General features: G+C 38.9%; 1 protein-coding gene across 1 annotated transcript; it reads right to left on the bottom strand.

Annotated features, from left to right (window-relative positions):
• Positions 1–248: 248 nt before the first annotated feature.
• On the bottom strand, positions 249–2324 carry LOC105218098 (protein atonal). The gene has a single exon (XM_011193457.3). The coding sequence runs from the start codon at positions 1692–1694 to the stop codon at positions 606–608; it is 1089 nt and encodes a 362-aa protein (XP_011191759.2). The 5' UTR covers positions 1695–2324; the 3' UTR covers positions 249–605.
• Positions 2325–15522: the final 13198 nt, after the last annotated feature.

Here is a 15522-nt window from a genome sequence, read left to right as displayed (position 1 = left end):
CACCACAAAAATCAGGAAGACATTCTTTTCTTGGAACGTTGATTGGAACGTATACATGGCATTGAAGACCTGAGACGCCCTACTATAAACCTTCGATACATCGAATCGAACTCATGGATCACTGTCTCGAGGTGTCTGGCATTCTCAAACTGCTTGTCCTCAAAGGTTTAGAAGATTTTCAGGAAATTACGAAAGGACACTGATAATAAAGCACTGTAAGTTTCACTTTGGAGAATCATAGATCAAAGTACTTAACTCCACTTCTTCTTTTCTTGGAGTTTCTTTTCAAAATATATGGTGATAAAAATAAAATTCAATCATTTGATTTGTTAATTATTTCTATTATTTTATTTCTTTAACTAAACTTAGGCATATTATTTTTTGTCTTCCGGTTTCTTATATACAATATTTGGTTTTCTTAATTTAATATTCTTTAAACAAATCTAATGCTAAATAAATATACAGCAACAAATACACAGCTTACAACTAGGGAAACTTCAACTACATATTTACATTTGTATTGTCTAACTCAGTCATTTATATCTCACAACAACAACAAAAAATACTGCAACGGCCACGCCTTGAACCAGCACTGCTCTTGCAACTTAGCGCAATAAATCGCCCAACGCCGAAATGTAAGTCTGCGCCATCTGTAGCGTTTCATGTTTGGAGAGTTGTCGGTCGTTTCCTAGACATGGCAGATATTGACGCAGCCGATCGAAAGCCTGATTGAGATTTTGCATGCGACGGCGTTCACGCGCATTGGCCGCCAAACGACGCTTACGCTTGACCACGGGCGAGATTTGCTTGCCACGTCGCTTCTTAGCGCCGGGTTGTGCGGACGCGCTGGAATCACCATTCGCTTGCATGGTGGCGGATTGTTCGGCGAGCTCGAAGGAACCATCTGCGGCTTCAAAGTCGTCGTCAGCACCGAAGAGCATCAATTGATCGTCCATATCTTCGTCGTCAACACTGTCGCCATCAAACAATGCTGCCGCTTGGTCAAAATCGAAATTTTGAAAATCGTGCGTATATGGCGTATTGGTGACAGTAAGCGGATTGGCGCTAATCGCGGCGGCTGCATTGGTCGCAATGGAAACGATGGCATCGCTGGTGATTGGCGGCAATGCAGGTGAAGTTGTTGGCGCTGGTGTGGCTTTTGGTGTGCGGCGTGTATAGGAACGCTTCGCTTTGGTTGTGGCACCGCTGTTTTGCGCTTTGGAGGCGATTGTTTTTGTGGCATTGGTAGTTGTTGGCGTTGTGTTGGTCAAGCCAGTTAGTAAATTTTGTGCTGGTGGTGACGATTCCAAATGTAAACCGTATTGTGTTACAGTCGCGTGCAATGGATGAGCGCCGCTATGCGCGCCATTAGCATAAATCATATTAAGATCCACATATTCAGGGCTTTCCGAGCGATGACTCGCTGGCGATGAAGTAATCCAACCATCAGAGGAAGCCTGCTCGAAAGTGATGAAGCCGTTGCTTGGCAAGAAATTGTTGTTGGGCGCACAATGGTATTGTTGTTGCTGCTGTTCCTGGTGAAGTTGATGATGATGCTGCTGATTTGCGCTCACCAGTGGTGGCGGATTATACGCCGCCATCGGATTGAAGAACATCTCGTTCGCATTCGATTTGAATGCCTGCAAATCCTCGGAGGTTTTATAATAATAACGATATATTTCACTGGACGACATGTTGTCTTGTATTTTTAGTCGAATGTATTTCGAATTCGCAAGAAAATCACAAATTTAAATCTACAGTTTACTAGTGAGTAAATGTCTACACGTTCACGTCCTGCAAGCGTATGCCTTCAACAGTCTCCTGGCGGCGGTATTTATAGCGACTCCTTAGCCATGCAAGCAATTCACCACAGTTCGGTCGGCAGGTAGGCGACAGGTAAATCTTATTGAGCATTCTCTCTCACATTCGGTGGTGGCGCACAGCCAGTTCCAGCAGTTAATGTGTATATGTATGTCGACGTGTTTGCTGAGACCTTTGTGGAGCCTTTGGATTGGGCTGCGTTTATAAGGTTTCGTTTGTGTCAGCTGTTGCTGTAGAAGCTGCTGGTGTGCATATCCATGGTGTATGTCTATGTATTGGAATTTGAAATTACACCAACCACTACGTACAAATTATAGTAACAACACTTAATGTGGCAACAAAACAACTTAAGCGAAAATCAACAGCACGTGCTCTCACATAACTTCCCACGGCCAATGAGGCACTGCATTGCGCTCTGACGCTGTGGTGGAAAAGATTTGGATTTGTGCGCCTTGCTGATTGGTCTGTGCGCTAAAGACATATACACATACATATATATGTATATATTTATCTATATTTGTATGGTATATATTTTATATGAATTTAAGTTTTTCTTTTATGTATGTTCAAATACACATATATCCACATAAATATATATTTTTTTGTAATAAAAGAAAATATTTCAGCATATGTTCATATTAAGGGTAATAAGTAATTGAAGAAAAAATCTTTAACCAAGTGCACATGAAATATATGTATGTATGTATATGATAATAAATATTTTCATATACATATGTACATACGTAATTGCAAACTGAGAATTGTATCGTAGAAATCTATGAGTCTAGAACTTTTTAGGATCACGACAAATTAGAGATGAGGACCGGCGAAGATTTTATCGAAGTAATTACTAATTTTTTCGGGGTACCCTTGCAATCAGAAACTAAATTTTACAAATTAAGAAAAGTCTTGAAATTTTTAACTTCAGATCCATAACTAGTTTTTGGTGAAAGAACTTAAACTTAAAAAATTCATTCATTTATTTGCATCGTTTTCATTTTTAAACCAGTGGATCAAGTAGGAGAGTTTATTTACTAAAAAGACGCGATAAACAAGAGAGTAAGTGTTTTTGCAACATCGTAAAAAACGCTGCTTGCTTCGTTTCGAATTTTTTATCACACTCTCTGAAAAGTAAATTAAACATGCACCACCCATGTGTAATCTTAAAGGTGATTAACTTTTCCGCGATTATTTACTTTCTGAGAATTTACTTTTCGAGAGTATACTGTATATGCCATTATATTTTAAAAATGATTTTGGGCAAGTGACTACCGCGACTGGCCCGAATAAATTCCTGCCGAGAAGCCCAATTTGAGACCACTTTGTCCAGCAATTGGTGGAAATGTCAGTAATAAACGTTGTTCCGTAGAAAGCCAATCAAGAAACAGCTGTCAACAAGACCAATACACACGTCTAAGAAATCCTTTATGATGTCTATGGAGTTGAACGATATTGGTAACCAATTCTCGCCACCTATACATCACACACTTAAATCGTTTGAGTAAAAAAATACTCTCATAACAATCAAATATCACAAACATAATAACAAGCAAGCAATTATTCAACCTCTTTTAAATTGAATAATACATTTTGTAAGAAGAACTATTTCCCACCTTTAGTTCAGAATTTTCAGTTAAAAATGAAATTTGTCTGTTTCTACCGGTCTTCTTTATACAAAGTTCCAGGTTTTATCTATAGGAAGTATTACGAATCACAATAATATTAAACATTTTATCCGAAAAAAAACAAAATTTAGAGAAGTTCGTAGGAGAAGATTTTTTAAAGAGATGTACTGAAACCATTCTCACGACAGTCAGTTCTTTGTAATTAGAAAGGACCTCAATTTATTTCCAAATGTCGAAGAAAGGAGTACTGCCTAGGAAACTTTTCCACAATAGCAATAGGAAAACAACACCAAAAAAATTAAAGTAAAATAATCCAAAATGGCAAAATTATTTACAATTCTTTGAAAAATATTTAATCCCTAACTGCATTGATTTAGTTTACCATCATCAACCGCAAGTGCAACCAACAGTCGATTGTACACGCCCACTTAATACGAATTCGAGCTAACTAAGACCACCGACATTGACTGCTGAAATACTAACTCGTATATTACAGCCCTTCGTTTTTACAAAGTCATCGCTTTCGCTAATTACTAAATTATATAAAGAGAAATTCTGTTGAATCACGCGTCGGCGCGGCCTTCTCACACAATTTAATTAAATGAAACGGACAGCTCCAGTCCGAAAAGACACCAACTAGACCGTCGAAAGTATAAAATATAATATGAAATACTAAACTCCTTGCCAAAACGCCAAATGAAACGGTTACATTTAATTGTAAACGGTAAGTAGGTGGCGCCTTTATTAGATGCGCCGGCGCAGCAGCCACACATAGCAAACTAAAGATGTGAGTGTGTGTGGTTGCAAGGCATGATGACTGCGTCGCACGTGCGGCAACGTTCAAACGTCTTGCAACACAAGCAACCTTTACAACAACAACAACAAAAACACTAAGTTGAAATGAGCGCCACCATATTGGCAGAAGGCAAATTTGCCAAGTTGTAAACAAGATGCGTGCATTGCGATATTCGAAAATGAGCGTATCGAATTTGGTAGTGCCCACAGCCTGTGTATTCTCGAGTGGATCTGTGTGTGTGTGCGTGCGCGCGCTTAGTTAGGTCAAATAGTTAATGATGTAGTTGTTGTGGCATTGGCAAATTTTGCGGCATTGAACAAAGCCAATGTCAACGAGCAATAATGCCGATAAGCAATCATAAATAGATACCACATCTTGTATATATACGAGTGATAAGCCGATCCTCATAGCGCCAAGTGCTGACAAATTTCAAAGCATCCCGGTCTGTTATGAATGGGCACGCGCTGTCTTTTTTTCTGTGTGTGTGTGCGTGTCGAGGCATTTACTTCTTAGTGGCCACTAAGCCCGGCTCATCTTGTTGTGTTTATGCATTTCTCGCTGCTTATCCTTTGCATCCTCGATGTGCATTGTTTCAATAGGCTTTACAGCCAAGCAATTTGCTGATTTCATGGATTTTGCATTGAGATAGTTCAAAGCTTATTACAGTTTTCCTCTTGCTCTTTCTGTGAGTGTATGCAATTTGAGGAAGCGCCCTCTTATTTGCGTTTCCGTACTGTGAAATGAGCATTTATTTCGTTCCGGTTGTTATTTGCAATATGTCGTTGCCGCTCCTGGGACTAAGCCGTGAGACCCTACAATTATCTCATTGAGTTTTTGAAATGTAATTACGATATTTCAAAAAGATAGCTGTAATTGTACATACTCTATGTAAGGGTATATCTAATTTTCATTGAGGTATATATAAATCTGATGTTGATTCAACTATTCGAAAAATTCTTCATTATTTTATCCAGAAACCAAAAACTAACCTCAGGATATTTCTTCCGGCCAAATACCCAAGTCTTATGAGTTTACGACGGTTGCACATAAGAAAATTATATATAAAGGGGGTTTCAATTAGAGCGCTACAAAGGTTTTTTTTAAATTATGCAAAAATGTACATTTGATGCCATTAAGTATGGAACTCGTTTTCTCTTGCTTGGCCACGAGTACGCTTGCAGAAGTCCAGACGCTGAAGCCAATTTTCGACGGTTTTCATGCATAAATCCGCCGATACTGCTGCAATTTCACGTTCGATATTCGTACAAAGATCCTCAATCGGCGCAGGCTTATTGGCATAGACCATAGACTTGACGTAGCCCTACTGGAAATAGTCTAACGGCGTCAAATCGCACGACAGAGGTGACCAATTGACTGGGCCACTTCGTGAGATAACGCTATCACCCAACTTGGTTTTCAATAAATCGATTGTGACAATCGCTGTGTGGCTTGTGACGCCGCCCTATTGGACCTACCTATTGACCAAGTCCATATTATCCAATTCGGTTCAACAATATTCGGTTATTATTGAGCGGTAGCAATTCCCATTCACAGTAACGTGCCAGCCTTGACTATCACGGAAGAAGTACGGTCCAATGAAGCCACAGGCCCATAAACCGTACCAAACCGTATTTTTTTTTTTTTTCAGGATGCAATGGTGACCCATGGAGTACATGTGAATTGTTGCCTAACACATATTTTGCTTATCGACAAAGCCATTCTGTCAGAAATGATTAGATTCATATAGCTATCGTTTATCTTTCCCTATATATATATTGATAAACTCATTACACTTCTCTTTAAACTGACCCAATCGGACTCGTGCGTAAATTTTAGACAAATAGAAAAAATCAATATTGGTGGTAAATAATATTGGTATTTAAATTCTTGTTTTCGGTGGTTAAATCGTTCAATATAATCATAATTGTTTGACGGTAACTGTTTTCCTTCGATGTCGAGCATCAAATATGATTTAACGATTTCCATTTGGGACTACCTGGAGTTTTTGATAGGCCTCACTTAAGTGTTCCGAAAACTACTTCCACGAAGTGTAACGTGACAAAAGTCCACGATCTTGTATTGACAGATCGCCGATCGCCGCATTTTCCTACTCCAGACAACAATCTTTAGATCATTAGGGTTGGACTTTGTTTAAATGACATCCGAAAGACTTTCCTGCGGAACGGCAAAGAACGAGGAACAGTTCGAAAAGCGAGGACTGATACTATTTTCTGGTATTCACAAAATACAGCGACTACTAGAGGACAAACGGTTACATTGCTATACTATGCCGAATTGGTAAGCCGATATCGTCACCACAGAAGCCTGTTTTGTAGACCTTAAAAAAATGTATTTCGGTAATAAACTACTGTTTTCTATAAATGGTTTACCTATGGCAAATTTAAAGCAAAATATACTTTATTTTTCCCTTTGAAAATTAGCCGAAGATCGCATATCAATCAAGTCGAAACATTTCTGTATCACAACGAATTTAAAATTTTCTGCAATCTTTCGTTGAAAATCTCTACGAAAACCAAAACAAATACATATAATGACACAAGAGGACAATATTGGACTTTAATATTTGCCGCAAAATAAAAATTCACAAGGCGTTGACACCCCAACCCGCGGCTCCCAAATTGTCTACACCCGCAATTTTCAAAACAAAACACGCGTAGAAACCTCCCCACAAAAGAGAACAATAGTAATAAATTGAATTGCTCGAAGGAGTGATGGTAGTAAGTAACCTGCTGCCCATCAAATACGCTCATAATTTAAACGAACCGAGCCGAACACCACAAAAGGTCAACAAAGGGTGCATTTTATTGCCGTAGCACGCCCCAAAAGACATTTCGACAAATTTGCGATGCACCGCGACACATTTTCTCGTGCGATCGATTCGAATGCCACACATTGTGACAACCGAAATTACAAGCAAAACAAAACACAAAACAGAAACACCGAACATTCGTACAGCCGAATATCTGAAGGCGCATCTACCGAAAGGCAAGCAAAGGTTTTGTCAATTAGATAAAAATGTCACACAACAAACACGCCACCACGATATTGCCACCGTGCGCTGCAAGTGCAACAAAAGCAACAACAACAACAGCGCTTTAGCATGCAACCTGCTGGCATATTTATTGCACATTGCACACACCGAAATGCCAATACAAACACATACAGATAAACAACATCACAAACACCAACTCGACGTCAACCGTTGTTGTGCCGCAAACGAATTTAGTGCACCGTTGCAACAAGTGCAATTTTAGCGCTGTTTGTATTGGTGACAAGTGTGCGAGTGCTGCCTAGACAGGGTTGATTCTTGAGCAGCGATCGCATGCACCCTCTACAGGACGCATGCGCAAACACACTTATATGCATATCTGTCTGTATTTGAGTGTGTGAGAGTGCATTTAAATGCAATTTATGAGCGCGTAAAATTGTCTCCAATGCCGCTTTGAACGCGTTTATTTTTTTAAGTTTTACACCTGCGTCCTCTTTGTCCCCACGAAATTCGATGAAGTCGGTGATAAAAATGCGTAAAACGCTCAGAAGGTCAGTGAGATGCGCGCAAAACTTTCTGAAAGTTAATTTGTATATGCTAAATATACGAACGCGGAAGTGAAATCGATTATAATATCAAAATATATATATATAACACGAGTGCCAGAAGTAGATAAGACAGTTATATTCACGCGAAGTTATATCGCTTTGTTAATATTTACAGATCGGATGACGTCATAGAGAAATGATTCGATGGATCTCGATCATTTCGGCTAAAACCGCCTATAAAGGCTATTCGTTGAGAATTAGGTTAAGTTAGGTATTAACGCTAGTCCTTTATGATAGAACAGCTCTTAAATATGGTCGAGAAGTATCGCTAAAGCGTCTTGAACCCATCACAAATCTGTTAAGGCGATTGATTTCCATTTGAACTAATTCGGCTGGATGCCTGAAACCATACGATCCAAGTTGTTTCAAGCTTAGTCTTGTAAAGCAAAAAGAGGACAGTCAAAAGGAAGTGCCGAGACCACCAAACCTTTGGAGAAAAAGCATCCAGCAAAACGATACTTTACTGAACAATCCTATTATTAGAAATCCTACCATTACGAAACAGCAACTTAGGACCGCTGAAAAATCGACTCACGCGTTTTTTCAAAGAGGCTTGCCGTGACTACGTTTCCAGCCCATCGGCTCAACTGAAACCCAACAAATTTCGTTAGTATGGAGTCATGTGGTGTCCTGGTGAACGATTCATTGAAATGAGAAAAAAACAGCGAAGATTTTTCCATAAAAGCTACTTTTTACATCTAATGAAATGTATTATCTTTCGGTAATCCAAGCCACCGACGACGACGAATGCCGTTTTCGAAAAAATATGATTTCCAAATAATCGCGTTTAAAGTTTCAAGCACACTTATGTCTAGTACAGAGGAGCGAATTGCAAAACGCTATAACTTCGCTTCTACTGCTTAAATGCCTATAAAATTGTGAGATAACATTCTTAAGAACATATACTTTAAGATAAAAGAATAAAAAAAAATCGATTTTTTGACTGACTTCTACATATATATCCCCTTAAGTCCACGAATACAGCGAGCTCCGATCCGTTCCCAGTATCATAATAATAAAAATCGAGAACTTACCAGCCCCGCTGTATCCTAATCACTAGCTTATAGTCGTTGCAATCAATATCAGAATGGCGGCCTTTAAGTGAAGTCCCTGTAGGATGAAGTATCTAATGGAGGCTAAACTTCAGAGCAGAAAGTCGTGTGCTAGCTTAATGGTACCCACTTCTGCTGATATACGAAAGCGTGAAACTTAATGGTTCAGTATATGATATGCACTATTAAAAAATCCGAACCGATGGGTAATTGTTCTTAATGAATGAGAATTGCACCCTTTAAGTTCTTTCTTTAACATAACACATTTACGAATTCACTTGAAATTGGTAGCATTCTGAATATCTTGCAGACAGAAATCAAACAGTTACTATAATGCCCAAAAATAGTCGCCTCAATCCAACTGGGTATAAAATACTAACATCGAAGAAGTAAATACAATTTTAGAGTCTCTTAACATCTCAAAAAGATTTATAGAGGTCGCTATAGCGAAGATCTTTTTAATATTCGCGAAAATCAAATAGATATCTTTTCAGGAAGTCATAAAGAAAATTCGCTGAAAAAATTAAAGAGCTCTATAACAAGTGTATGACAGAATTTTATGAAATTTTAATATATTGTACTGACCAAAAAGTGGATTTTTTCATATTTTCCCAACTTACAATGCTCCACACTGCAGTTCCCCCTACATTTCTCTTCGCACACGCGCACGAAATTTCATACGAATGTATGTATGTGTCACATTTCTTTGCGGCATCTCCCAAGCACTTGCGTGACTGTCAATTACTTGACAAAAATGCCACTTGCCAATTTGCCAACAACCTTCTGTGCAATACGGAACTTTGCGACCTCTGTGTTGAAGCCAATTTCGAGCAGGTATGTAATAATTACGAGAGTTCAATAAGCAGCGTTAAGGTGTTCAATGAGCGAAGCTGTGGCCGACAAGGACTTCAATTCATTTAAGTCTTTTGAAACAAATAGGAAGAAGAAGCTAAAAAACGAATGTCTGGCTAAACGAAACGACACCCAACGATGGTCAGCCATTAACAAGTCGCTCTGGGCTGTGAAAGTGATGTCCAAAGTGTTTAACCACTGGGCGGGCGTTCGGCTCAACATATCGTTTTTTCACTATGGAGGTTAATAAAAATTTTGTTAATATTATTTATTTTAAAACCACTTAACACTTTTCATTTTTTTTATCACAGAAGAGACTTCAATTTCGTACTTATTTTCCTGCCAATGAAAACGAAAGCAGTCGATTGCGTGCTGCTCGCTGCAATATTGGAAAGTTTGCAATGAATTGCAGTTCAATTTTTTTGATGAAATATATATTTTCTCCCTTGAGCAAGCAGCAATGCCACAATTGATAAGTTTAAATTTCATTAAAGTCAAATTAAAAATTCAACATTGCTGCCCCATCAAGTGGAACGGCAGTGCGACTACGAAACGGTGCTGACCATTGGTCGTTTGTGTTGCGAAGCGTAGTGGGTGGGCCGCTACTACGGCCTTCTGCTGGCAGCGAACGATGGGCCCCTTGCAAATGATTGTTCGATTGGACTTTATTTGTCTGCCTCAGAGAGAGTTGAATGTTGAATGATGAGTGCTGAGTGGTGAAGCAGAATGCTGACTGCCGAGCGTTCCATGCATTTTAAAAATGTCAATATTGACACATTTTGTACATATTGATTTTGCAATTTTATTTCAATTCATTCGCATACAAATAGCGCAAACGTTTATCGTCGTGGGAGAAAAATAGAATAATTGACGCAGCAAAGAGATTAAATACCATTTGTACACTTGTGTGTAGGTGTATGTGTGGGTGTGTGTGTGAAAGAAAGCAAATAAAATGCTTTAAATTGAATTGTATCTAATAAAAAGGAGAAAAAAGGAAATAAAAGGAAAAATGATAAAACAAATTTATTACAATTATAAATTCATATTTTTACTCAAAGTTATACTTGTCTCTCTATTAAATGGTTAATTCGCCATAATAGTCCTCGGAGTCCTCTATTAACCAGAATGAACTTGAACGAATCTCATGGTAATCACATTTAATGTAATGAGAACGATCTCAGATTTATAACCTACAAGGACTACATATCATCTGAGAAAAAAACATTTCCCTGAAAAATCATTATTTCAATGCCTTAAGACGACGTATATGATACTATGTACGAAGCAAGGTGAGACAACCCATATAAAGGATTTTCAATAGGGACGCTACAAAAGTAGACCGATACGGACAGCAAACGATTCCATATTGTTTCCCGCTCTTTCGAAATTTCTCTTCAGTAAGGTTTGCCATTTCATCATGGAAAGATATACGATCCAACAAAGAGTCGAAATTAACTTTAAGATCGCTATGTCCAATTTATGGTCGACATAATCGTCCTGTCAGATCAACAATTGAGCGTCTAGGGGAAAAGGTTTCAAAACCACAGGTACAGTACAAAATGTTCCCGTGCCAGTGAGACAAAGAAGTGCCCGTAGTATCGAGATAGAGAATCAATTGAGGAAGACCCAAATCAGTCTCTCACACGTCATTCTCAAATGTTTGACATCTCTGTGAAGTCGTTGTGGCGAATTTAGCGACAATAGATTGGCTCCTTGATACAAGAACTAAAGCCGCTTGACCACCAGTATCGTCGTATGTTCGTGAATTGGGCTGAGCAATAACTTAAAAATGATCCGAATTTTCATCGAAAAATTATTTTCAGCGATGAGGCTCATTTCCGGCTTTGTCAATAAGTATAAAATATACGTTATTGGTCAGGAGTAATCCATATGTACTCCATGAGTCACCCGAAAAAATTACGGTTTGGTGCGGTTTATGGGCCGGCGGCGTCATTGGGTAATGCTAAATAACTTGCTGTTTTATCGCCTTATTACACTACCTGTGGACCATTGATCCTGAGTTGTTGACAAAGACTTAGGTTTGATTGAATCCTAAACTGAGGGTCGAGACATTCCGATGCCTGAATATGGTGGGATGGCAACCAGGCATAAGTGACATATTAATGTGGATGGCTGCCTCCTACCCGTTAAAAGCCAGTCTTTAGAGTACGCTCCCTTAAATGGCCATTCGCTGAATGAAGCCACGGTCTCTAGAAAATAAGTTGAAGCAAGTAAATGACACCAGTAAGGAAAAAATCAGATCGTTTCTTGGTGGCAAGGAGAGTTATTGTGGTATGAAGCTTAAGCACACAAAAGTGATCCGAACACTGAGTGATGGAGTTGACGTCAGAGGTCAGATGAGGTAAAAGTGGCAGTTCTCAGGTGAGACATACATATGTTAAGCGTCAGAAGGCGCAGAAGAGGAATAATAAGAAATCACGTCTGGCACCAGTAAATCTTTAAACTTTATCGAATTAGCTGTACGTGACCAGTTCTCATATTCATGAGGGTGGCCAATGGCTTTAATTATTCATAACGAAATCATATATAATATTTTTACATAAACATTAAAAAATAAATTTAAATACCCCTAAAATCTTGATAGTGGACTTAGAGCAGCATAGCTAACACTTTCTATAATCCTATTAGCATAATATTCGCAACAGTTAGCGCCACCCGACTTAAGCAGCAACCACAGCAACAGCTTAGTATCAAATCTAACGAAGAACAAGATCAGCTGAACACGCCCATTGACGAACTCACTAACGATCACCAATGTTCACCGGCGAACATAATGTCCAATGTCAATGTAGCGCCTACTGTGTCATTGTTTATGTACATAATATTAACTCCTACGAGTGCACACACGCCGGACTCTGTCTGTCTGTCTCTCTGTCGATGCTGATCGGTGCTCTTTGATTTGCTCACATTTCACGAACAAGCTGGCGACTCTAGAGCGATATATGTATCATATATATATGTAGTTTTCGCCTATTCACCGACGTTTGCAACACTTGTTTTGCCAACATCAAAAACAACAATAAAGATAAAGGCGCAACTCCTTGCTTGATCCTTATCGCCGTTACGATCGGTGTTGTCAAAGGTGTACCGTAGCGGCAGGCAGGTAATCCAGTTGGCGCCTCATTGTGAAAACAAGGTTAGGTGACTTCGGATTACACACACGCCGTATCTACGAATGTATTTATGTATGTATGGCTGTGCGCAGTGTTGTAATTGGCGATGTTAACAAGTGTAACGATCAAACGAGAGGATCTCACGATAACAAAGTGATCTTCCAGACTCATTTTATGCTTAGCTGATTGATTTGAGATGCTTGGGTGATGTGTTGGAATATTGGTGTTTGGTGAAAAATTATACGCAATTAGTTGTGCCGAGTTTGCCGAGTTCTTTGTATAAAATCAATATATTTTAGTTTTTTTCTAGTACTGGGTAATGTTTTGACTTCTATGGATTATAATGTATTTAAGTACAGTAATATTTCAATGGTACGGTTTCTTTGGAAAGAGTTTGTATTTGGTTTAATTCACAAGTATATTAATGCAGTTGATCCATATCTAACTCAACGATTTTGAAGCAGTATTCAATTTTATTAGGAAAATACGATCATGTGTTACGATCAGTTAATAAAGTATGAAGTGAAGTAATCTAGTTTATACAAGAACGACTTAAATGCTTCTAGACTGATTTAACAATAATATTATATACATACAAAAACAACAACCCATATGCGGAAAACAGTCCTGAAATGTATCCGCGTATGATAGAAATTACATTAAAATGTTCAAAAATAGTCTCCAAATAGGCTTCTCTTTGTTCCAGGAATGCACTTTCCTGGTCTTTTGATGGTAAAAGAGCCTTTGAATATCTCCTTAATGTCAGATTGAGGTTTTCATCACCACTATTAATATATAAAGGTTTTTTCTACAGGAACGCTACAAAAGTAGACCGAGAGGGACACCAAATTAAGCCATTTTTTCCCTAATCTTTTGACATTTCTCTTCTGTATGGTTTGCCATTTCATAATGGAAAGATATACGATCCAACAACGAGTCGAAATTATTAAAATTTACTACCTAAATTCGGAGTCAGTGGCCTCAACTTTAAGAGCGCTACGTTCAATTTATGGTCGGCTTATTTCTGGCTGAATGGCTTCGTCAATAAGCAAAATATGATATATTCAAAAAATATGTGGTGATCAAGACCGGCACGTTACTATTAATGGAAATCGCTACCTCTCAATGATAACCGAATATTTTTAGCTCGAAATGGATGACATGGAATTGGACAATATGTGGTTCCAACAGGGCGGCGCTACACAGTGAATGTCACAATCGATTTATTGAAAACCAAGTTTGGTGAACGTGTTATCTCAAGAAATTGTCCAATCAATTGGCCGCCTCGGTCGTGCGAATTAACCCCGTTAGACTAATTGCTGTGGGGCTACGTCAAGTCTATGGTCTATGCCAACAAGCCAGCGAAGATTTATGAACTTCCTACGAATGAGAAATTGCAGGAGTACGAGGTCGATTTATGCTTAAAAACCGTCGAAAATTGAGTCGAGCGTCTAGACTCGATTTCCGAGAAATCGAGTTCCGTACATAATAGCATCGAATGTACATTTACAGGAATAAAGAATGTCATTGATATCCCAAACCGTTTTTGTAGCGCTCTTATTGAAACCCCCTTTACTATGGGCTGCATATAATGTAGTATGGTTTTCGTCGTCGAAAATAGTTCTGATTTAGGAAATTTCTTTAGAAATGGATTTTACTGGACGTACTTTTAGTACGGATTGAGACTATAGAAACTTTATGAATGTGTTGACAGTATTTAGTATAATAAGATCCATTAAACTACGCGGATATTCACAAATCGAAAAGTTAAGAAACGAATGATTAGTTTTCCGAGAGCCTTCGAAGAACTTTTATTTGTTAACGATCGACAAATCAACTCTTGAAGAAAACGTTAGGCTTCAGGACGACAAAACGAATGACTACTATTACAAGTTTCTACAAGAATTGCAAATCGAATTTGTTCATAAAATAAATGGGGAGATGTCGAAACATATGACAACGAATATTTTTTAAATACTCTCAGTCAACCGCCTATCCTCTTTGGTGTGCGGAAGTTTTTTTAAAGAATGTGTGTATAATTGCCGAGGGCTTACTGCTCCTTAGTTTAACTTTGATGTCAAACTGAAAAACTTTAGGGATACAAAAGTGTCCATTAATCCATTAATTGTATGTATGTATGTGATTGGCGTTGCAACCGTTTAGCCGGTTATAGCCGAATCGACGATAGTGCGCCACCTGTCTCTCTCCTTCGCAGTTCGGCGCCAGTTGGAGATCCCAAGTGTAACCAGGTCGCTCTCCACCTGGTCCCTCCAACGGAGTGGAGGCCTTCCCCTTCCTCGGCTTCCTCCGGCGGGTACTGCATCGAATACTTTCAGGGCTGGAGTGTTTTCGTCCATTCGGACAACATGACCTAGCCAGCGTAGCCGCTGTCTTTTTATTCGCTGAACTATGTCAATGTCGTCGTATAACTCGTACAGCTCATCGTTCCATCGTCTGCGGTATTCGCCGTTGCCAATGTTCTGAGGACCATAAATCTTGCGCAAAATTTTCCTCTCGAAAACTCCTAGTGTCGTCTCATCTGATGTTGACATCGTCCAAGCTTCTGCACCGTAAAGCAGGACGGGAATGATACGCGACTTGTAGAGCTTGATTTTGGTTCGTCG

This window comes from Zeugodacus cucurbitae, chromosome 2, assembly GCF_028554725.1.
Source record: "Zeugodacus cucurbitae isolate PBARC_wt_2022May chromosome 2, idZeuCucr1.2, whole genome shotgun sequence".
NCBI classification, from domain to species: Eukaryota; Metazoa; Arthropoda; class Insecta; order Diptera; family Tephritidae; genus Zeugodacus; species Zeugodacus cucurbitae.
The sequence above is the reverse complement of the archived record's forward strand: the minus strand, read 5'-3'. Positions and strand labels throughout refer to the sequence as shown.

Coding starts and splice junctions, on each gene's coding strand:
- LOC105218098 (XM_011193457.3), bottom strand. CDS start 1,694: ATGTCGTCCAGTGAAATATATCGTTATTATTATAAAACCTCCGAGGAT.